The sequence below is a fragment of the Rhipicephalus microplus genome, chromosome X, assembly GCF_043290135.1.
Source record: "Rhipicephalus microplus isolate Deutch F79 chromosome X, USDA_Rmic, whole genome shotgun sequence".
Lineage (NCBI taxonomy): Eukaryota > Metazoa > Arthropoda > Arachnida > Ixodida > Ixodidae > Rhipicephalus > Rhipicephalus microplus.
In genome coordinates this window covers 339,860,763-339,885,063 of record NC_134710.1, presented here as the reverse complement: position 1 = coordinate 339,885,063, position 24,301 = coordinate 339,860,763, and the positions used below count along the sequence as shown (strand labels likewise).

Here is a 24,301-nt window from a genome sequence, read left to right as displayed (position 1 = left end):
TTACCATAAAAAATAACTGGAAGGAGCATGACGAGCGAAATGTTATATCGTTTACGTTTGTTAGGTGAACTTCACGAGAACATTATTATGACCGCACTCATAAACACGCAGATGCGCCGTGAACTGCGGAACGGAACTGAGTGACTCCGGCTTTTCTTGTTTTTAACTCGACAACTTTCTTGGTCCGAATCTAACCACGTGATGCGAACCAGAACATCGAGGTTTCGAAGAAAATATACCACATTTGTCGTGATATGGTGGACCATGCCAGAAAAGATTGCAAGTTACATTATTTAACTTAACGATTCTTTGTCGCCATCGCAACACAGAAGACCAAAATCTAATGCACTCGTTTATTACGTCACTTAACTTCGCTTCCCTTAGTTGCTAAACAAGAATTAAAACTCACAGGGTGCCTTACGTGTTCACCTAAGACGACTCGATGATGAGAGTTATCATCTTCTCCTCTTTCATTTAGGTCGATGTATTGACCTCCCCCGCCCCGCCGTGTGGTCTAGTGGCTAAGGTACTCGGCTGCTGACCCGCAGGTCGCGGGTTCGATTCCTGGCTGCGGTGGCTGCATTTCCGATGGAAGCGGAAATGTTGTAGGCCCGTGTACTCAGATTTGGGTGCACGTTAAAGAACCCCAGGTGGTCAAAATTTCGGGAGCCCTCCACTACGGTGTCTCTCATAATCAAATGGTGGTTTTGGGATGTTCAACCCCACAAATCAATCAATCAATGTATTGACCCCCCCCCCCCCCCGCCTTCCGTCTCTCTCTCCGATACCGTTCAGCACCTAAACGTGGTTTCTCACTGCCTCAAAAATGGGAGGCATTCCGAACTTTCCGTGGTTTCGCGCTGCTACCTTTATTGGCCTACCTTTGTCCAAGCGCCTGCAGGTTGCGCAAAGACGTTCTGACGACAAACTGTGACGCAATGCGGAAGACGTTGCGAATTCTGGTGATCGGGGACGTTACAGTAACCTCATCACGTGATGGTGTTTTCGAATCACTCGTTTTCACGTCGCCAATTACGATGGTGATTTTTTCACGTTTGAATCACCTTGTAAATTCATAAGGGGTCTCCTATTCAGTGGTCTAAGGAGATCGTAAAGGTGAAAGCTGTTGGCCGGGATTCGTCTTTATTTTTTTAATCCTCTTGGCGTCACACTTTCACAGAGACGAATTGAGGGTCATGCGAGCACGGTTCCTTGATTGATATGTGGGGTTTAACGTCCCGAAACCACCACATGATTATGAGAGACGCCGTAGTGGAAGGCTCCGGAGATTTCGACCACCTGGGGTTCTTTAACGTGCACCCAAATCTGAGCACACGGGCCTACAACATTTCCGCCTCCATCGGAAATGCAGCCGCCGCAGCCGGGATTTGAACCAGCGACCTGCAGGTCAGCAGCCGAGTACCTTAGCCACTAGACCACCGCGGCGGGGCGAGCACGGTTCCTTACTCATAAAATGAGGCGAACAGCGAGAATGCGAACTGAGCAAAGCTAACTCACAGCACGCGAGAGAGTCATGTGATACTTTTAGTGACACGTGTGTGGTCGCCGACAATGGATACTGCCAGACGGCCAAATTCCAGGGAGCCTTCCTCCATCTTGGAAGTTTCGTTGCAATAGTACTCTACCCCACCAGACACAAACTGATGTGTTTTGCCCGTTTACTGCTAAACGTTGGAGTTACCGTTGCCTGGTGCTATTTGTTGCCTTCCGTCAGACTATTTTTCGTTTAAACTTTAATGCTATTATGAATTGTGGATTGTTAATTTTTTTGCTCAGACATTAGTCATTTTGCATGCTGTACAATTGTGTAATGTGTCATTTCCCACTCCTGCCAAAGCTCTGACGGGGCTGCACCATGTACGAATGAATACATAGGTAAATAAGAAATAAATAAATAAATAAATAAACTCTTTCTTAGCAAACAAACCTCGAGTGTCCATGGGGACTCAATAGAAAGGCAGCGCTAATATCGTTTCAAGTTCCTCGAGGTTATGTGGAAGCACGTTGCGTGAACATACAAGTGAGGCACGCTATTCACTGATGAGACATCTACAATTCAAGAAAAAGCACCTACTATAAGGTCGTAGTAATGAATCATTGTGTATCAGAAGTAAATGTAGGACACCATTTTTTTACAGAACGTTCTTGAGGTTTGATGTTAATTTTTAACGACTACATAAGTTCCACTCCATTCGAATTTTTATAAGATATTCATGCCTGGAATTTAGGTCGTATAGCAAGACATGCAGACAGCACACGAGGAAGTCGCGATTCGTTTCAGCTTCCATATTTTTATCACTGTTACATTTTGACCTGTTTGCCTTCAAGAGTCACTTCCCAGCCATCATTTAAAAACTGTCAACGTAAATATGGCGAGAAACAAAACTGACAAAAAGAGCCTTTTTACTAATATGACGCGTGTAACCTTGTAGGGAGAAGGCGCTCGCGACAAGTTCAATGTATAAAGAAAGAGCTGCATCACGACCCTGATTATACACATTCATCACCGTTGGCGATGTTGCCGGTGCCATCATGCGGTTACGGTATCGACGCGCATACTTGACCCACGGGTGAAAGTTCTGCAACATCTACCAAGACACGTTGGCAAGTGCTGTCCGTTTGGCTGCAAAATCATAGTGGGCGACAGCATGTACTACGTACATACACTCGACAAGGCAGGAATGCCAGCGCAACGATAGCCACCAATGCAGAACTGGGATAGATCGTCTGTGCTTAATGTACTGGTATATCATTTGTTACCGTGAGATACGGTGACCATGGGAGAGCGATTTTTTTTGTATCTCTGCAGTTTAGTCTTCAAACTATAAAGGGCCTCTACCAACCCAACACCACACCAAATTCCACCCAATGAGGGCGATCGTTCCGGCCTTCTTGAATAAAGGTTATTTTTTTCTTTCTCTCAAAGGTCAAACTGTAGTTTCTTTTTCGCCTTCACTACCTTTCCTGCGATTGCTATCTCCCCCTTGTCACTTATTTTACCTTAAAACACAAAAAAAGCGGAATGTCTTCGATAAGGGTTCAGACAGTCAGGATTTCACGCTATATGAATACGCGCCGCTGTCTCCGCTTGGATCGTCGCAAATGAAGAAAACAAAAGGAAACTAGTTCCTCCCACATAATAGTCGTACGATACAAGGCGAAGCGGGTAAGCTAATGCATGAAAAATTACGGTAGGAAACAATCGCTACAGATATCTCTGGTTTATCACACCAATCGAGAGCTTATTTCATGCTCACTTGATAAGACAAATGCGTGGGCTAGTGCAAATATGTTGATTCATCCTCACGTCACGCAATCAAACATCTGGCGTCGCTAATTGTACCGCGAAGACGTCAAACCCAAGGAGAGAAAAACTCTCTTGTTATTGTAATTTTAAAGGCTGTTCAGGGGCCCTTTGAGCTATTATTCATCACTTTACGCTCTGACACGCCGCAGCTCCAAGATATATGCACCTTCACAGCGGTTACTTTTTTTGGGCTAAAAAAACTTTTAAATTGAAAATGTTTAAAAAAGGGAAACTTATTGAGTTCGCCCCGCTGATCTGTATTCGCATAAGCATCTTGTGCTAAAATTTTTGTTAGTTTATACTTACCTAAGCTACCTCTGATGCAGAATATTTTTAGATAAGCCAGCAATACAATGACGGAAGATATTTCCGTAAAGGACGTTATCTGATTTAGGCCCACGGGACCGAATTCACAAGGCTCTGTAAATGACATGTGGGGTTTAACGTCCCAGAACCACCATATGATTATGGCAGACGTCGTAGTGGAGGGCTCCGGAAATTTCGACCACCTGGGCGTTTTTTAGCGTGCACCCAAATCTGAGCAGAGAGGCGTAGAGCATTTTCGCCTCCAACGAAAATGCAGCCGCCGCAGCCGGGATTCGATCACGCGACCAGCGGGTCAGCAGCCGAGTACCTTAGCCACTAGACCACCACGGTGGAGCTCACAAAGCTCTGGTAAATATATGTCCAGCATACCAATAACTGCATGCTAACTAGATGTTTCACTATTAGTATGCAAGCATGCGCTTACTGGCTGCGAAATCTTCTACCAAACAATAGTATAGCGTAAGACGTTCTTGCGAATAGTGCAACATTAATTCGCAAAACGCATCTAAAGTGTACCAGAATTCACGGATCTTAAGTGCTTCTTCATACTGGTTGGGAACCTGTGCCAATTACACGTTCGACATACGCGTTAACTGGCATCAGCACTGCCAGTTAACCGTGCAAGAACCAGAACTGTCTTTCTGTGCGAGGATGCGGCGCCGAATCTCTGCCATTTTAGTGACTACGTGAACAGCCGCAAAAACTTGCGGACAGCCTGTTCTATATACAAAGCCTTTGAAAAAGTGACACGAAAGTGCATAAAAAAAGGGAAAGAGAGGCTACATTAGCAGCAATCACAACAGTGACAACGTCGCGTGCAAATAGTTTCTTTACGTACTTCACGCCTTTCTGCGCCCGTCGAGCCCCTTGTTTTAATCATTCAGGCTGAGGAGGTACGCTAATTGTGACATCAGCGCTCGCGGTGAAAAAGAACGAGCCGCAAACAAGCCGACGGCGACACCGGGGTTCCGCGCTAAGCACGCAGCTGCGTCGAGCGGCAATCATCGGACGGCGGAGAAAGAGGAGCAGGAGGAGGATGCGGGAGGAGGGTAGCAAGCGCCGCGGCAGCTCCGCACGCGCCAGTCGGGACATCACGCTAAGCGCGGTCGGCAGCATTCGCGCGCCGCTCGGCAATCCGCGCGCACCACGAACGGCCGTTCCGCTATGGTGCCACAATGACCTCGCTGCCCGGCATGACCCTCGACCCGTCGGCTCCGCCACCCCTGCTGCTGGACAGCTCGTACGTGTCACCGGACTACGGGAACCTGTCGCTGCTGTCATCGTTGCCGGCAGCAAACATCAGTTCCAACAAGTTGTACCAGGTTCCCGTCGGCTTCATCGTGCTCCTCTCCATATTCTACGGCATCATATCACTGGTGGCCGTCGCCGGCAACTTCATGGTCATGTGGATCGTGGCCACGTCACGGCGCATGCAGACAGTCACCAACTTCTTCATCGCCAATCTGGCCGTAGCCGACATCATCATCGGACTGTTCTCCATCCCGTTCCAGTTCCAGGCAGCTCTGCTGCAGCGCTGGGTGCTGCCCGAGTTCATGTGCGCCTTCTGCCCCTTCGTACAGGTGCTCTCGGTCAACGTGTCCATATTCACGCTGACCGCCATCGCACTGGACCGCTACCGCGCCGTCATGTCGCCCCTTAAGGCTCGCACCACCAAGCTGCGCGCAAAGTTCATCATCTGCGGTATCTGGACGCTCGCGGTTGCGGCCGCTCTGCCGTGCGCACTCGCTCTGCGTGTCGAGACGCAGGTCGAGTCTCACGCGCTCAACCTGACTAAGCCGTTCTGCCACGAGGTTGGCATTTCGCGCAAGGCCTGGCGCATCTATAACCACGTCCTCGTGTGTCTGCAGTACTTTTTCCCGCTGCTCACCATCTGTTTCGTGTACGCGCGCATGGGCCTCAAGCTCAAGGAGAGCAAGTCTCCCGGCAATGCCCAGGGTGCGCGCGACGCCGGCATCCTCAAGAACAAAAAGAAGGTACGTACGGGGTTTTTTAGTCTGCTGCCACAAGTTTTTTTTATAAAACTCGCTTGCTCCTTCGCGGTGCTAAAACATTGATTTGTCACATGATTGGGTCATTAATTGTTTTGACAGTCGTTAGTTTGACGCTTATGTCTCTGTGAAGCTATTTAAAGGTCTCCTCTGGGTGCACTCGCATAGAGCCGCATCATTTGTGTTTTTGTTGTTCTAGGTCATATTTATCTGCCGCATGTCATTACTAATATCAACTCTGTGCCGAAGTGCAATGTCCTAAAAGCGCACGCAACGAAGAGAAGTTTGCTCTTCGATCGAGCGTGGTTCCAACCGCGGGACCGAAACAACGGCAAACTTTTTTACGTGTGCGTGGGACATACTATGCCAGAGATTCCCTCAACATTGAGAACGCGCAGCGAAAAGTGGACGACGTCCTGTGACGCGCGTATATTTTATGGCGTAAGGAAACAGTAAAACTCTGGCCACTCGAATAACTTTTGAGAATACCTGCCGAGGTGAAAAGCACTGTGGGGTCTTCTTTTGTTTTTGTTTTTTTCACTTTACTACTGCGTTCGCATTTATTTATGCTACCATCAGTATTCAGAAGATTCCCGCCGACTCAGAGCCTTCTGTTTGCAGGTAAAAACCGCAGAAGGGTTATTTTTGATGTTTTCTTGTAAAATAACGGTGTGAGGTTGTAAAAGAAAAAGACTGGCCGTAATGTATCGCATGATAAGCAGGACCAGGCGAGCTTATATAGACAGGACAAACTCACGTGTGACGAAACCCTCGTTGATGTATATAGAAATTCAACCGCCACTGATTCAACCTTACAGAGCGGCTTAGCTGGATGTTTTTCGGCCGTATACATTTTTTGATGCCCCACATGTGTTTTCTTACTAATCACTGAAAGTATTCGAAAAGCTGCAATCTTCTCAAATGCTTTCAATGGTCTTGCAGTTATTTTTACCAAGCCTACTATTCTCACTCACTTTTTGCGCATCTTGTTCGGAACGACATTTCCGAAGCGAGCTGCTTCAATTACATTCAACTGCCCGTCTTAGGCGTTGAACCTGGTTTCAACTTCACGAATATTACTCACAACCAAATTGGTGCCTTCGGTTGTGACGTTTGCATGTGCGTGGATGTTAACTGGCATAAAATAAATTTAATGCCAGCTGATGTAAGGGCATATCAAAATGCTTTAGACACGAACCTAATGTCATTACCGAGCTTGCCACCCTAAGCGAGTCAAGTTTTCTAGAGTGTTTATTTATGAGCAGCCTTGCAGGTACGAATGTTATTGTCGAAGAAATTTTACGCTATATAAAACTGTTTTCATTGAAGTAATGATATCTGTGTATGACTTCAAATAATGGCGTTAATATAGGATGTAACCTCAGAAAGTGCTCTATTCACTCAAAAATAATAATAAAACATGTCGTCAAAACTAATAGAGAGTGCCGTAGTATATGTTTTGTCAGGACGAAGGCTCGAAAATGGTTAAGAAAGTGAACAAAGGGAACTAGTAGATTTCTTGGCTCTATGAACATACTTTATTACACTAACTTGACTAATTCTGAAGTCTAGAAAAATAGAATTGTCAAGCTGTGCGAGAACGATTGCAGCGGTAACGCTTGCAATAACTTCACGCTCTCAGTTTTACCTACGAAATCCTAATATAGTACTTATTATCATCTGTGGCAAGAAGCTTGCTATGGGCGTTCGACTTGGCAACCTTCTTGGTATACTCACTAATTATGTGTTCTTCTGTCGTTTTTCTCGGCCAAGCAGCGCGTGGCATTACAAGTGGATGTTGAAATGAAAGTAAAGTTGTATTTTTTTGGTAGTCAATGCGAAGGCCTCTGCGTTGTTTGCCACCCTGGATCGCGAAATTCCGGCGTAAGAAATAAAAAAAGGAAAAACCTCCACGTGCTCTTTTGAGGTGTTTCCAAAACGAATAAAACTTCAAAGAACGTTTCGAGGAAGTCGTTACCTAAGGGCGCCTCTTGTCGAAGTAAAGCATATAGAAAACAAAATAACACCTGAGCAAAAACGCAAAAACAAGCATTGAAAGTGTGGCAAAGAGCTGCGTTGAATTTTCTCCAATATGGTTCGTTTCATCGTGATATGACAGTACCGTTGCGTATCGGGGTCTTGTTAAGCTAATAGCAGAAGTCCGCAAAACAAAACAAAAAAATCTGGGGGATCCTCAAGCTTCGCATTAAGAGTTGAATGCCATTGCGATGTCCTGTCTCTGCGTATACCGAGTTCAAAATGGTTTGTGTCAGTGAAACTTTCGCATACGGCTGCATTTAGTGTATTGGGTAGCATGCTTTTATTAATAAGACTCATGGCCCGATCTGAGTCTGAGTGAATCGACTGAAGAATTTTTCAATCGACGTGCTTCATGTCTGCTCCATATACACAGGTGCCTAGAAAAGAGAATAGGTATAGTTTCTTATTAACTATTTGAGTGATAAGGTACTATATTCGAAAAGCGGTTTGTGGGTCGGACGTTTTTCTGACATGTGTTAGCTAATCATTAATGTGTGGTTAGCGAATGAAACTGATGGATGAAAGGACTTACGAACGAAATGTTTGTGAATACAGAGGATACCACATATCACTCTGTCGTTTATCGCGTGTGTGTTTAACACGTTTATAGTAGCATTGGTTGTGCTCTATACGTGAGCCTTCTAATTATTTTCAACACTGATACATTCTTGTTCGTGTACTGTACTTTGATTCCTTTGTAATTCTAACACCGCCTAAGTACCGCACCGATTTATATGCAAACCAGCCCCGTACTGCGAGAATTCAACGCAGCTGTATATTAGAATCCAACGCAAGCAAATCAAAATCTGTAGCAAGAAGATAGTCGTTCCAGGCTGGCAGCTAGAAAACCAGTTGCTGGCGGGTGCACGAAACCTGTGCTAGTAGTGTCATCGCACTCTTGGCAACGCGCCTTCATTCACAAATGCAAGAAGCTACAAAATTTAACAGGCGCGAGCAGTTTGCAGTTGTTAAACTTCAACAACTTCCGTTCCAATTATTCAGGAATAATGAAAACTAGCTAGATCGCTCCTTGCGACACCGCTATGCTGATCAATACACTGTGACATTGTGTGTAGTTTTCTTTTTTTTTTTGCTCTTCATTTGTTGCATTCACATTGTTGTAATGTCGAGCATCACTGTTGTTGAGATGTGTACAGAAACACCCGAATATTAAGAACGAACACATAGAATTACACGGTAAAAGAAAACTAATAGTAAGAGCAGCCCACGAACTCCTTGGCCTCATTTATTTCTTTTTTTTCTTTCGGCACTAAGCGTGGCTTTTCTACAAATGGGATCCCTCTAGTTTTGAAACCAAACCAGGATATCGTTCCTAACGGTATCAACCAATGATGCCATTGGTTGTTATCTTGATGTCAAGCACATCGTAATCAGGTGGATAAAAAGTAGATAGTTTAGGCGACACATCTTGAACTATCGTTCAACTTATGCTTCATGAATCAAGCGAGTAATGGAACTTTGCAATAGGTTGAGCAGTATACTGCAAGCGTTACATTAATTTTCTAGGAGACTAAACGAAAATCGCACTTTCTCTTCCACTTCAAATGTTTTTTTTTAGGGGCGATGCTCCTTAGGGCGTGGGCTGTGCGTCCCCTGTATGTAGCCACCTCTAGTTTAGTTCTTGCAGTGTTCACTAGATGGCGGTACCGTCCCCTGTATGTAGCCACCTCTAGTTTAGTTCTTGCAGTGTTCACTAGATGGCGGTACAGTCTCCTGTATGTAGCCATCTCTCCTGTAAGGAAAGACTGCAGGCGTGGATAGATGATGAGGGGGTGCTGGGGGAACTGCAGAATGGGTTTCGGAAACACAGGAGGTTGGAAGACAATCTGTTCTCACTGACGCAGTGCATCGAAATAGCAGAAAAGGAACACAGGCCTCTGTGGCTAGCATTTTTGGATATCAAGGGAGCGTATGATAGCGTGGTTCAAGAGGAATTGTGGGGAATTCTGGACACATTAGGCGTGGAACATGTAGTCACTAATCTTTTAAAGGGTATCTATAAAGGTAACAAGGTAGTTATAAAGTGGGAAAAACAGGTATCCAAGCCTGCAGAGGTAAAACGGGGGCTTAGGCAGGGGTGCCCCCTGTCACCCTTATTATTCATGATGTACCTACAAGGATTAGAAGCAAAATTAGAGGGAAGTGGGCTGGGCTTCAACCTCTCTTTAGTCAAACAAGGAAAACTTATTGATCAGGCACTACCAGCATTAATGTACGCAGATGATATAGTGCTAATGGCCAACAACAAGGAAGATTTGCAGAGATTGATGGACATCTGCGGTAATGAGGGAGATAGGTTAGATTTTAGATTCAGTAAGGAAAAATCAGCAGTCATGATTTTCAATGACAACGAAGGTAGTGAGCTTAGAATACAGGAGGTCACGCTAGAGATTACACATAAATACAAATATCTGGGCGTATGGATAAGCAATGGGACCGAGTATCTGAGGGAACACGAAATATCCGTGACGACTAAAGGTAACAGGAATGCAGCAGTCATGAAAAATAGGGCCCTGTGGAATTACAATAGGTATGATGTTGTGAGAGGAATATGGAAAGGGGTCATGGTTCCTGGGCTGACGTTCGGCAATGCGGTCTTGTGCATGAGATCAGAAGTTCAAGCAAGATTAGAAATTAAGCAACGGGGAATAGGTAGGCTTGCTTTAGGAGCTCACGGGAATACACCAAATCAGGGAGTACAAGGTGATATGGGATGGACATCATTTGAGGGCAGGGAAGCTAGCAGCAAGATAAAATTTGAGAAACGATTGAGAGAAATGGGGGAAGAGCGTTGGGCTAGGAAGGTTTTCAGCTACTTATACTTAAAGAATGTCGATACGAAATGGAGGAAGCGAACCAGGAAGTTGACTGGTAAATACTTAGAAAACAGCAGGTGGCCAAACCAAAAAGAACTGTCGGTTAAGAAGAAAGTGAAGGAAACTGAGACTGACATGTGGAGAATGGGCATGATTAAGAAGTCCGCACTAGAGACCTATCGAACTTTTAAGCAGGAAATTGCCAGGGAAAGGATCTATGATAATACTCGGGGTAGTTCTCTACTGTTTGAGGCCCGGACGGGAGTACTGCGAACCAAGACATATCGGGCCAAATACGAAGGGGTAGACACAGTATGCAGTGCGTGTGGAGAGGAAGAAGAAACTGCTGAACACTTGATAATGTTCTGTAAAGGGCTTCACCCTATAGTTCAGGATGATGGCGCTGCGTTTTTCAAAGCACTGGGGTTTAGGGACCAGGAGGGCAAAATAGACTTTAAGCGGGTAGACTTAACTAGAAGGAGGTTATCTGATTGGTGGCTAAAGTCGAGGCACGAGTGAAAATTAAACTCTTCACTGCAAAGTACGAATCCTCAAACTCACTTTTTAACAAAAATAAATAAATATAGTTTTTGGTTCATCAGGTATTACGGCTTGGTGGCGCTAGCCACCGCCCGATCTAAAGGGTACAGCCATATCCATCCATCCATCCATCCATGTAGCCACCTCTCGTTTAGTTCTTGTAGTGTTTACTAGATGGTGGTACTTGTAGCTGATGATGAAAAGATGCAAGATGTTATAAACTAGAAAGCGGTACTTGTAGTTGATGAAAGACGCGAGATCTTATAAAATAGGAATGATGTCACGTATGGCGCGTGTCATTGGTTGAAGGCAATCGTTCGATTTAGTGCGGTGACGTACGCTAGGGGGAGCGATGTAATAAAATCGAGTGGGCAAAATGTACAGAGAATTCATGGTTTACCAGGTTTACCTCCGGAGCTTCGCCCACTCATCATCATTCACTTCGTGGATATGGCGGCACTTTTTTTTTTGTTTATCGCAGTACTTCGATGGTATGTGGACTTACTATAGCTTGTTTTAGCGGAAATTTTAAAGTGCCCTCTTGGATGATAATTTCACTTGCGCCGCGTTTTAATGTGAAGTGGGCAAAAGTGTTCCATAAAATTTCGCCAACGGCTTTCTAGCAACCATGCATGTTTTGAAGGTGACACACTTTCATTACTGCTGTCATGATCATGAAGGTTTAGTAGAAAATAATCCAATTCACCTCCTGTTCGAAACACTTTTTTAGTCACCCTTTTTCATATACAACTTACTCTATAATAAAAACGTATTGAAAGGAGAACCGTGGCGAGAAGTTTCTGGCAAAGTTCCCACGAATCATTTTACCTGATAATGTATTGAGCTGCGGTTCAAGAATGCTCTCCATAACTGGTGCAGTGAACTTCTGGGCAGCAAGTTGATTGATACGCATACTCGTATCGGTCTCTGCACAACTTTGTCAGTTAAGTTTCTTGTGCGATGCCTATTTAACCGTGGGTAAATACATGCGAAATCTATTCTGGATCATTGTGTGATCGAAGCAACCTTTCTCTAAGCTTAAAAAATGTAATAGACGAGAGAGAGAGAGAGAGGGATAAATAGAGAGAAAAGGCAGGGAAGTTAACCAAGCTCGGCTCGGTTGGCTACCCTACGTAATGGACGAGAAGAAAGAAAACTTTATGGTCTAATTCTTCCTTGTTGGCGACATACATACGAAGACAAGGTAGCCAGATAAAATGCAGAATAACTTTCTCTCGTTTGACAATATGACGAAATAACGTAAATTATAATGAATGTACGCAAAGAAGAAAAAGAAGCTGCGGTGTAGAGAGTCGAAGCCACACCTCCCGGGTTTGTGCGCGATGCTTTCTGCATAGCAATTCATGCACACGGCTACGTGACGGTCGTCCTGTCCACACACATGAGTGCTTATGAATTTTTGACCCACACAGCGCAACTGACGGCCGTGGTGGTGGGTTCCCGCAGGCGCCACGCTGTAAGTGAGCGGGCAGCGGGCCAATAAAGCAGCCGTAGCCTTCGTTCGGTAGGAGTATAAATACTTCTCGGGCAGTTCGCGCTATAAATGCGGAAAACATTGAAAGCATATAAATTCATTTTGCATTGATCGGAGCCTACAAGGGTTAGGCAGGAATGAGAGATTTCTCGCAGGCGTTTTCGGTGAGCGCCTGCCTGCCTTGGCATCAAGCGACTCGAGTTCATTCGCTTTGCGTCGTCTCATTCGATAATCCGCTCTTTCGTTCGTAATAGCGTTGTTTACAGCGTGACTTTCGGAAAACCTTCGACGCATGCGCGCCAGATTTCGCAAAACGCACTCGCTCTTATTCTCGTCCTACGCTGTACTGAGCATCGCAGAACAGCATGCACTTCGAACTACACACGTGGATTTCTCGTTCGGACGAGTACCGCGCTTTAATTTATGGATGCACACGGCAATGAAGTATGACCGGAGTAACTATGCTATTTATTTAGAATGCGGTCACGTTATAAAACTCACTATTGAATATCAATTGTGGCAGCTTAGATTGTATAGTTTCGGAATGATGTTCACAGTGCCTATGCAGTGGTGAGATGGACTGCTGAATGCCTGATACGAGCGTCTCACGTCAAATTCTCGAGAATAATGTCGAAAAGCCTCTCGCGAACGCAGTCTTTTTGAGGGTACCATTATAAATGGCATGCAAAATGAGGTGCTTCTTGCATGTGCAGCTTCAATACACCGCCACGTCTCAAGTCACTTCTACACCCGAGTAATAGCTATAGTTACAAAACCTGGCTAATATATTGCTTTAGAGAGTTCTTTAGAGTGCTGTATAGAGGTGCACAAGATTTTTTGCCCGTTTACATTGCCTAACTCTTGAAGCGTTTTGCAGGGAATATCCCAGCACACACAAAAAAGTGGACCAGTATAATAAATCTTTAATGAGAATGTGGGCTACACGATGTGGCATAAGGCATAAACTTCAGAAGTAGTGAACGGTCGAAAGCGTCTGGTGAGAGGCAGTACTTAGTTTAGCTCTTACATAAAAAAACTTTGCTTCGTCAAATCACCTCTTTATGTTGTGCGTACGTGCATGCCCATGTGTGCGAGCATAGATATGTTGTGTGTGTGTGTGTCTGCGTGCGTGTGTGCGTGCGTTCGTGTGTACACGCTCCCTCCCCCCTCTGGATCTCAGTTTAGCGTACTTACCAAAGTCGACAGTGCATTCAACTGCTAACCCAAATAGCACCTTTATGCAATCTATTTGCACACAATCCTCGTACTTGATCGGTTCAACTTTTACGTTCGTGTGTCCTTTCACGCAATATGACAGCCATACACCTTTAACTCGAACGCTCCGACGCGTAGCCTCGGCTTGCTTGGACTGAGGTCAGCGCCACCAAGCGTTGAAAATCATGTGCTTGCTGCAGTCAAGGATAGACGTAGCGTGCGTCGGTTTCCCTAGTAAATTTTTGTTTCCAGTCTGCCTGACCAGTGAGTCAAATACACTTCACATCGCATCTCGCTTTCACTGTTTTCGTTGGTGGCTACGTTATCGCGCGCACCCATGGCGTTCGTTGTCGTATACTTATCTCGACAATGAACCATTGCGTGCGACAGCTTATACGCACCTTTCGTGTTTGAATTCGCAGCTGCTGCATAAAAGAAATCACATGTACAAAAAGCAAGCAAACTCACCTTCATGGCGCGTGTAGAAGTTGCACAATAAATCTGAAATGCAGTCGCGTTGTTCATGTTGTGATTCAATAATTTTCAGCCAGCATAAATTCAACTGTTCTCGCAATTTACAGTGTGCCTTTTTGCTCGGTCTGCGCTGCGCAGAATGTGTGGTTTTGGAGCGCAACATTTCGTTTATCATTCCAGAACCACGATTTGATTAATAGATGGAAGTTTAAGCTTTTATGCGATAACTACGCACAAGAATTGCTTTGTTTGAGTTGTCTTCACGCGTCTTTCTTGTTGAGAACACGCACGAACATTGTAGCTACAAGATGACATCTTTTGTGCCGCGTTAACCGAGCAGAAAGGCCCACTCTAAATTGCGAGAATAGTTCAATTCACGCTGTCTGAAAATTATCGAATCAGAATATGAACAACGCCACCGCATTTGAGATTTGTCTATTGCGAAACTTTTGCAAACGCCATGAACATGCGTTTCCTCTGCTTTTTATTCATGTCATATTCCGTGCTGCGAATTCAAACTCCTAAGGTGCGTAAGCTGTCACACGCAATGGTTCATTTTCGAGATGAGTATACAGCTACGAACGCCACGGGTGCGCTATGATGTAGCTCCGAGCGAAACGTGCCAAAACGGGATGCGAAGTGATTGAATTCGACCCGTCGGTCAGGCAGACTGCTAACAGAAATTTACAAGTGAAACCGACGCGCGCTACATGTATTGTTCACATTCAGCAAGCATATCATTTTCAACGCTTGGTGGTACTGATCTCAGTTCATGGGAGCCGAGGCCGCGAATCAGAGCGTTCGTGTTAAAGGTGCTGACGGCTGTACGTTTTAGAACTATTGGATGGTTTTCAAGTTTATTTGACGGAAATGGGCCATTTTCAGGTTTGAACAGCGTCTCCAGTGGAGATCACCTGAGTCGAAACAGGGGGTCAGTGACCTGTAAGTGGGCAGTAGAAAATATCGGGTACAAGTATTTTTCGTGATAATTTGCAAATACATAGCGCTACCCAGCGAAATCCAAAAATCATGGCGCGCGTGACGTCACCGCTGTAGCGCATGCGCAGGTATGCGCAGCGGGGGGGGGGGGGGGCATCATGTCTTGAAGAGGCCCATTCAACGAAGGCCATCGGGATTGGTCCAGTGCACGTTTTGTGATCCTAATAAAAAGGAGGCACGGATATCTCCTTATATTCACTTGTTACTAACGCGAGAAGTGCCTCAATTACTTCCAACTTGACATTCTGTGACACAGCGTGCACTTTCACTATCGTTCTTATTAGGTAACGAAATCCAATAAGAAAGGTGGCGGTCGAAGATAAGCTTTTATTACATGACTGGCCACGTGTTTTCATTAAAGCGCGTCGGCTGCAAAAAAAAATGATGAGAAAGTAATTCTGCGCCCTCTGCATGGATCGCATTTCTGAAACGCGAGCGGAAACACAGTGGAGGCCATTTTTCATTTTACCAGGCAACACTGTGATGGAGATGGCAAATACGGCGCGATAGCTTTCCCGGACGGGCATGCCGAATTCCGCAATATACGAGCGCGAATCTCCCCATTTCGCCATCGAAACGTATTCCTGGCAAGCGGGGCAGCAGCGAAAGAAACGTGAGAACCAGCCGAAGTTTTGCAAGTAGGAACACAAAAGACCTTTAGCGCTTGGTGCGAAAGAAAATGAGTTGATCCTTAAATCTTCGTCATTTATCTAAAACCTTCGTCTTTAAATAAAGTATTGAGGCGTGCTTTTAGCGTAAACTTGAAACGTGCTTTACGCATAAGCATTAGAGCATGCTAGTGCTTAATTGAGCATTAAAGCGTGCCGTGGGCATGTAACAAGAACAAAAAATCTGGTTAATAAACAAAAACTAAGATGAATATTCAATGGTACTTTAAGAGGTTTAAGTTCAATCAGGGGTAGTTTGAGATCAAAAGGCGCGTTGTATCGTTTCAGAAAGATATCATTGAATTCTGACGCCTGTTTATGGGTGCCGAAACGTGGTACTGGAACCATGTTCAACATTGGCATACGAAACTAAAGCGCGGCTGTTCTTCAAAAGGTTTATTATTATTGCGATGTACCCTCTCACGGGAATGCCAAGAGAGATCGAGTGTTTTGTCTCATTTGATTGAAAAATGATGACGTAATATTGAGAGCTGTCTGCGACTACATGGCGCTCTTCTGTGTCGGTCTGTGTCTTCTGCCTTCGCTTCAGTTGCACTGCATTTCTCCGAGTGGGAACCAAATCGCGCAAGTCAAGGTGATTACACGAGAACTGATACGAGCGTCTTTTGTGGAGATTTTCACCGTGGAGGTGAGCACTAATTTCATTGGCAGTTGGCATTGTACCTAATCTGGCATATATCGCTATTCATTCTTATTACAGCAAGACAAGGTTACCGCGAGATGAGTGACAATGTCGTTTGCGGTCCGAGCATCTTCCGCCATACAGGTGTTTTATCGAGCCTAAACCAATCGTTTTAATGAAGTGGTTAACCGAAGCCAATGACATGTCCTTCGCCGCCATACGGCGCTTCTTAGAGTATTTTTCAGCAGTGTTGTTGCATTTGGCGTTTGCCGTATGTCGTAGACAGAAAGTTATAATCGTCATCAGCCGGCACGCCATCTCTTCCCCTTTTGTTTCGCTCCCAGAAAACGTGTGCCAATTCGTCCAGTGTTGGATGATACAATAACTCTGATGGGTGAGAGATCGATTACAGAGAGAAAGAGGGAGAGAGATAGAGAGATGGGAGGATTCAGAAAAAGAAACAGAGAAATTCTCAGCCAAAAAAAACAATGGTGAGGCGAGATTCGAACCCACGCACCTACGATCTGAAGGCGTTCGTCAGAGTTACTCGAAAATATCCAGGCAAGCTATAGCAGTGCATAGCATAGCCTCGTATAGAGTAGTATGGCAAGGTGGTGAGGAGGATATGTGTGGGGGTAAGGAGGAAAAAAGATGTGGAGAGGGAGGGAGTGAAGCATACAACTTAGAAAGAAAGGGAGAAATAGATAGTAAAAACGAGATAGAAGACAGAACGAAAAAGAGAGAAATTCAAGACCGAAAAAATAACAAAGAGAGAGGGAATAAGATAAGGCTATAAATAAAAAGGTAGAGAAAGAAAGATACAAAGCGCGAAAAAGTTAAAGGAACAGAGATAAAAAAATAGAAATAAACAAACAAAAAAGAACAAAAGATCAAGCGTAGCTTGTTCCTGTAAACAAGGGGTGAGAAAGAGAGAGGTGATAGGGCAAAAGCCTAGCGAAGTTTGGACCAGCTACACCTGTCAGCTCTGCTGTGACCTAGCGTTGCGCAGCTTAGTGTAAGTTGCTATAATTGTTACAGTGTGAATAATTGAGCAATTATGAACAACAATTTTTGAAAAGTTTCAGATATTCACTTGAGGGCCAAGTTTTTGTGGAGAGGATCCACGAATGACCGATACTACTTTTTCTTTCACTATGTAAGGGCTCTCTGTTAATTTTTTGATGATGTTTACAGAAATCGCACGAAATTTGAAATGAAGCAGTGGGTGTGTGTAGTTGCGCGCAATTTTATTGCATTGCTCGCAACCGTGTTTCTGGTTTTGGGACGTTAAACCCCACAAATCAATCAATCAAACCGTGTTTCGAGCGAAAAGATATTCGCTTAGATAAAAATATTTGTACCTACTGCACGTTAATCAGAAGCCTTACACTGTGGCGCTTGATATAGCAGCAGCTAAATCATATTACATAGGAGATTACTTAAATAATGAAATAATTATTCATGACATATTTCTTCTCAGTTCGAGTATTTGCATTTCTTTCTTTGCTAGCTCGAAGTGGAGCTCGCCATCCCAACTGTACAGAATGTCTTAAGTAGCGCTCAGCCCGAGTTCGAATGACATTACCTCGACTATACTGCGTGCACATGCACAGTGCAAAACGACATGCTCGAGTACGCGTTTGATTTCCACCTCACCCACGTGTCGACTGCATTGTCACAACGCAGCACAAACTACCAACACTACCGTTGTGCGCCGCGATTAATGATTCAGTTCGCTGAGCACGTGGCGTTCGGCTTTTCCTGTGGGCTCTCGCATAGGCGCGCAGCTTACAGACGTGTATTCACTGAAAATGTCCTGTCTATCTCAATGGCAAAATTTCTCCCATCAAGCCATCACTGGCGAATTTCCGCAAAGCGCCTCAACCGGAGCCCGCGTCGTAGCATGCATATAGATACAATAGAAGGGCGTTATCGATGCCTGGTATTCATAGTTTATGCTGCTATTTTTGTTTTTTAATTTCTCTCTCTTTTACTTTCCACCTCTCAATGTTGGATGCATGCGCAGCAGCGCTTGCAGCGCTCTGAATGAGCCTGCAAACATCTGCCCCACGTCTTGCTTTTTCGCCAATTCGCCCGTAAGCACTTCGTCAGATCACGCAAACCAGCGAAGCGCGTAGATTTTATCTTCAAAGACGTCGTTGTGAAACGCGTCATCATAGTGCAAATATTCGGGCAAAACGTTGTGCTAAAGGCTGTGACGCGGGAAATGGTCTAACTGGAAAGAACTCCGCGTGGCTTTGATATATTGCCGGAAAATGCCCTCGCACTTTTTATTCTTCCTCTTAACAGTACTATCATTATTATATTCGCGGTGCTCCTCCAACCGTCTCCATTTCACTTTTTTATCTTCTCAAAAAACATCACCTGATGGCGGTCGCATCTATATCTCTCTCGCGAGGCTGAATGAAGTCAGCTCCATTTTCTCCTGGAAATGACGCGTAGGCAGATCGCAGGTCTGAGAAGGAGTGGACGAAGATAGCGACGTTAGGTGATCGTTAAGCGAACACCACAAAATAGCAACGTCTAGCTCCGCCGCCGTCGCTTCGCATTGCTTATCTCGTAAAAGTCACCGCCGCGTTCCCGATGCGTGGGAAAGTAGTCGTCTAGAGAATGCCGCCGCGCGCCGTCCATAATGGTCGTTTTGGAGTCGGCTAGGCGTGTGCTTAAGTGCCCTCACGGTAAGGTGACTTTCAATGGTTGCATATTGTGATCGATTCGAACAGCCCCCTTTTCCCGCAAACTTTCTCTCGCCGTCCGCTGTCGCTACCCTGACTGGGTCCCATGTTCCCGGTGACGGTGTCGTTGCGAGAAGCGAAGGGAAGGAGACGCCGCCTCTGAAAACTTTGCACTCTTTTCGCTCTTCTCCAGATTCCAAAATGGAACTAGTGGGCGTACGAGTAGGAGCTTGAATTATTCGGTAATTTTTGCGGGTGAGTGGTTGCGGTAATAAAAGAGGATATATCGCCAAATGTTTCATACGCCTCCCGACTTCCACGCCGTGGGAAAGCGCTTTTTCTCTGAGGTAGGTGATCACTGTACACATCTCAAATGTGAAGCACACTGTGTGGCCTGCATTGGGGCAAATGCATGCAGAGTTTTATTGTTATTTCTAAATCTCGCTCGCGGAGTGAGCATTTCTGGATAGACAGACTTCAGGTGTTCGAAGAGAAGTGTTCTTCGTTTCTGAAGTAAAGTATAGCAGTGAAAGCCAGTTGTGAGCGTGGACACTGTAGGTTTCTATACCTTCAACCTCCATGCTTTATCATTATTATGTTTAGGAGCACATACAAAAACGGCTCCGCTACACGCTCGAGGCACTCTAACGCAGTGCCTCCAGAATACCATTCACCGGTTTTCATGCGCAGAACATCAAATAAACGTTTTGTTCGCACTCTCCCGGCGCAAGACTATCGTCTTTCGACGACATTGGCAGTGTAACTTGCAGATAAGGGGCCAATTTTTCCTCCTTGAACAGCGGCTAATATGATATGGTGGGACATCTGAACACTGCTTACATACGCCACGGTGAGATGAAAAATACTGCTTCAGAAAAAATGGTGTCGCTCAGCAAGTGGCTGACTGACGGCAAACACCATCCGCATTGGAAAAGTTTCAGCTATCTTTTATATACAGCTATTTTCCTGGTGAGGCGATAAAGCGATATTATCTGCGATCCACAAAATTGACCTGTCAAATGCCCAAATAACAGCGCTAGAACTAAAAGGACCACCGGTTGATGTATCGAGGCAATAAAGAGAGCTATATAGCGAGAGAAAGAAATATCCGAGAATGAGAGAGAGAGAAAGAGAAACTAGAAAAAACGAAGGCAGGGAGGTTAACCAGATGCTAGTGTCCGGTATGCTACCCTACAGTGTGGTTGGGGAATAGGAGGTTAAAAGAGAAAGGGAGAGTTACAAAATAAATAATGACTGTTCCCGCCGCCGCGTATGCCAGCGGTACAGCAGTGTGACTTTCAGCATTTCGCGGCTTTTTCTTTGAATGTGCGTCAGGCAATTGGATGCAGTGTGTCACATGCCTCCAATTCTGCTTTTCTCACCGTCGAAATGTTTGTAGTAATGTCCATTGTAATAGTTAGAGGCTCTGCGCTGACGTGACACAGCGTAACTACTAACCGCAAACCTTTAGGGTCGGGCACTGTACGTACAAAGTGGTGCAGCGAAAGGCCGGAAACAAAGAATAACGCGTGCAGGCCCCCCCATTCCGTTAAACCTGAATAACCACTCGTTATTCTTCATTTATAGTCCGCAAACAAAGAAGGGCAAGTGGCATTGTTAAAGGCGCCAGAAAGCCGACTGCTTTCCTGCCTCTGCTGTGTATGCGGCACGCGACGGCTGGCGCGACACGCGGGACGCCGCGTGTATTCCGATGCCTCTCACGTAGCCGCATCGAGTTCCTCCTACGGCCGACCTCTCCAACCTTCTTTTTCCATCGCCTTCTCCGAGCAGCTAAAAAAAAAAGACAAAACAAAAAAACACTAACGTAAAGAAAGAAAGCTCCCTTTAACTGAACTAGCTGCGTAGTTTTAAGAGAGTAATGAAACCTAGTCAGACGCCTTGTTTCACTTTCTTACCGTTTTGGATGTAGCTCTGTTTGTGTTAATAACGCATGCATATGGATGAGTACCGGTGTCTTTCTATCTCCCTTCCTGTTTGAGATACTTGCGAGCGTTTGCGCGAGGGCGAGCCGTCGTACGTGTTTGGTGTGAGGGGGAGAGGGGAAGCGTACTCGGAAACTTCAAGTTGGCATATACTATTCTGGAAATAAAATACGTGTGCTTCGAAATGGAGACCTCGATAAATATTAGCAACACCAGAAGCGGTAAGCTTACATGAAGCGCTTGTGTTTTCGCTGATGCGGGCGAGCATGGTAGCCCTCAACACTGATACACAAATAAACTTAAGCGGATGGGGTGTAACTACAATTCACGTTAACGCTACATGAGGGCTATATCATAGGAGTATATATTGGGACGACATCCTGCCACATTCGCGTACAACACGGCTCGTCAGAATACCACTCGGAAGACACCCTTCAGCCTCGTTTACAAATGTGAAGTTATGACAACGTTAGACGCAATGCATCCTCACAACAATGATAGCAATCAGACGGACGCCGAAGAGTTTACGCAGCGAGCAGAAGCAGCCAGACAACTTGCCATGTTGCGAATCACTTAACAACGAGGTGACGAGGCCAAACATTACAGCCTCCGGCATAGACCCTTCATATACAACGTGGGCGACAAAGTGTGGGTCTCACCAGTTCGTCAGCGTGGGCTCTCCGAAAAGCTGTTGCGAAGACATTTCGGACCCTACCAGAGACTGCGGAACATCACAGACGTCAACAACGAGGTTGTTCCGGACGGCCCTTTGCCCCGCAGCGGTGGTCTAATGGCTAAGGTGCTTGGCCACTCACCCGCAGGTAACAGGAATAAATCCCGGCTGCGTAGGCTTCATTTTCGGTGGAGGCGAAAATGCTGTAGGTCCATGTGCTCATATTTGGGTGCACGTTAAATAGCCTCAGGTGGTCGAAATTTTCGGAGCTCTCCACTACGGGGTCTCTCAGAATCATATGGAGGTTTTGAGGCCTTATATAAACCCCACATATAACCATACTCACCATTACACGGCGCTCAGTGTTCGAAATGCCGCAGACATTCACCAAAATTTTCCCCGTGCTTTGAATGAAGCCATACTTTCAGTGACTGAGCAGTTTTGGTTTTATCTTGCCTCTCGAACGTTTAACACCGGGGTGATGTTTTTTTCCCTTTCTTTAAAGGGGGAATACTGCCATGCGTAGATGCCAGTGGTGGTGACAATAAAGAAGCGCGGGTGTACTTGGTCGAGCACAGAGAAGAAGAAGACGTTGTAGTCTTTTTTTTTGTGATCTCTAAAGTGTATGTGTGTTGTGAGCAATAGGGGACCAAGGACAAGAACAAGTATTTGTTCGTGGTTCTTCGTGTGCTCATCGATCTCGCGTCATAACAATATGTAATGTTTCTAAAATCGGATACCCAGTACTGAAGCAACCGCAATGGACGTTACACGAACGTTTGGGTCTATATGAAAAGTATATCTGAAGCCTGCCGTGGCTCTGTGGTGGAACATTTCATTGTTTCGCAGAATTCTAGGATTCGATTCACTGACATTTATTGTTTGTATTGGTCTGGTCAACGGCGCCTACGGCAGATTTTTTTGAACTCTCAAGCGTTAAAGTGTCTCATGTATGTTCTCACTGTTCCTGGGTAGATATAAATTGTATATCACCTGTGGCACATACCCGCATACCAGTCGCACATACCCACCCCCGAGTGTGTGCACTGTTGTTTGGAATCTGTTTGACGATGTACGCGACGAAATTGTGATAATATTGTTGTCATGACTAGCGTGTCGTAGATAGATAGATAGATAGATAGATAGATAGATAGATAGATAGATAGATAGATAGATAGATAGATAGATAGATAGATAGATAGATAGATAGATAGATAGATAGATAGATAGATAGGTGACAAAAGCACTCGCAGTGCGCAAATAAATGTTTCGCATTAAAAAAAAGAAACCAAATATCTTTTAAGTTACACAATAAGCATTTTCATAAATTCTGTTCTCGCATGTTGCGAACACAGTTTTCCAAATATGCGCAGTTTTTACTGCGATAGCAGTTATATCGACACTCTCGGCTGAATTTCGCCGCCGGCGTCAGCTCGATGTTATGCACCGTATATGTATACGTATCTATATATACCAAAACGCAAGAAAGAAAAACAAATCCCAGAAAAAAGACTACAGCGCGCGGAATTGAACGTGGGACCTCCGCGTAGTGAATGCGAGGCGTTAACCAATGAAACACTGAGAAATACCTCTTTCGACGTTCAAACGGCGAGCTATTCATATCTACCACTTACCGCTGTTGCCGGGCATCTCAGGGGGGGGGGGGGGGGGGGCGGGGGACTATCGTGTTTTCAGCATTATCAGCATGATGGCGCATTGAGCGCGTGGCGGCTCTCACCTCGCACGCGTACTTTGGCCCGCATAAAGAATAAGGGGGTGTACGCTCGATCGCGCGCCCTTATCTTGCAGTGGAAAAAATCGTACGTCTTGGCTAGTCTTTGGGTTTCGTCGGAACAATTCTGTTGTAGTTAGCGGGCGCACAAAGGTCACTGCAATCGTTCACTCTAAGCTGCAAAGGACGAAAATGGGGTCTGTGGTTCGTCGTTTTGGGGGTAACTGCATGGCCACAACCATTACTGCCCAAAGAATGAATGTTTCGTCCTTTCAGGAGTAACTATCAGGGGACGAACTGTTTAGTTCTCTGTAGTTTTGAGGGACGAAGTGTCAATGAGTAAAAGTTACCCCGGTACGGGAGGAACTATCTGCGTAGGAACGAACTCTTAGTCCCATCAGTTGCGCCTTTTCTAAAACAAAATCAATTTATTAAAATTTCAGGCTTCATTGCCGAAAACATGGAGATTGATGAGTACATTTGACGACATATACAATAAATACACAAGAAGTCAATTCAGAACTGAATTACAGAAAGCTCACGACAAATACACAGGATTTGAACTCGTTGCTATTGGATCAGCAGTCGCGTACGCTAACCACTATACTACACTCCAGGTCATAACAGTTAAAATTACTGGGGCATATGTAGGCACCGTCTGGACGCTGCGCATTCCACCATG

The 24,301-nt window shown here is 45.2% G+C and overlaps 1 protein-coding gene across 1 annotated transcript in view; it reads left to right on the top strand.

Moving 5' to 3' along the window:
* The first annotated feature begins 4,751 nt into the window (after positions 1–4,751).
* The window catches only part of LOC119161208 (RYamide receptor), a 362,447-nt gene continuing 342,897 nt past the window's right edge, over positions 4,752–24,301 (top strand). The window contains exon 1 of the mRNA XM_037413573.2: positions 4,752–5,649. Coding sequence (XP_037269470.1) covers positions 4,831–5,649 — 819 coding nt within the window. The 5' untranslated portion in view covers positions 4,752–4,830. The remainder of the gene's footprint in view (positions 5,650–24,301) is intronic.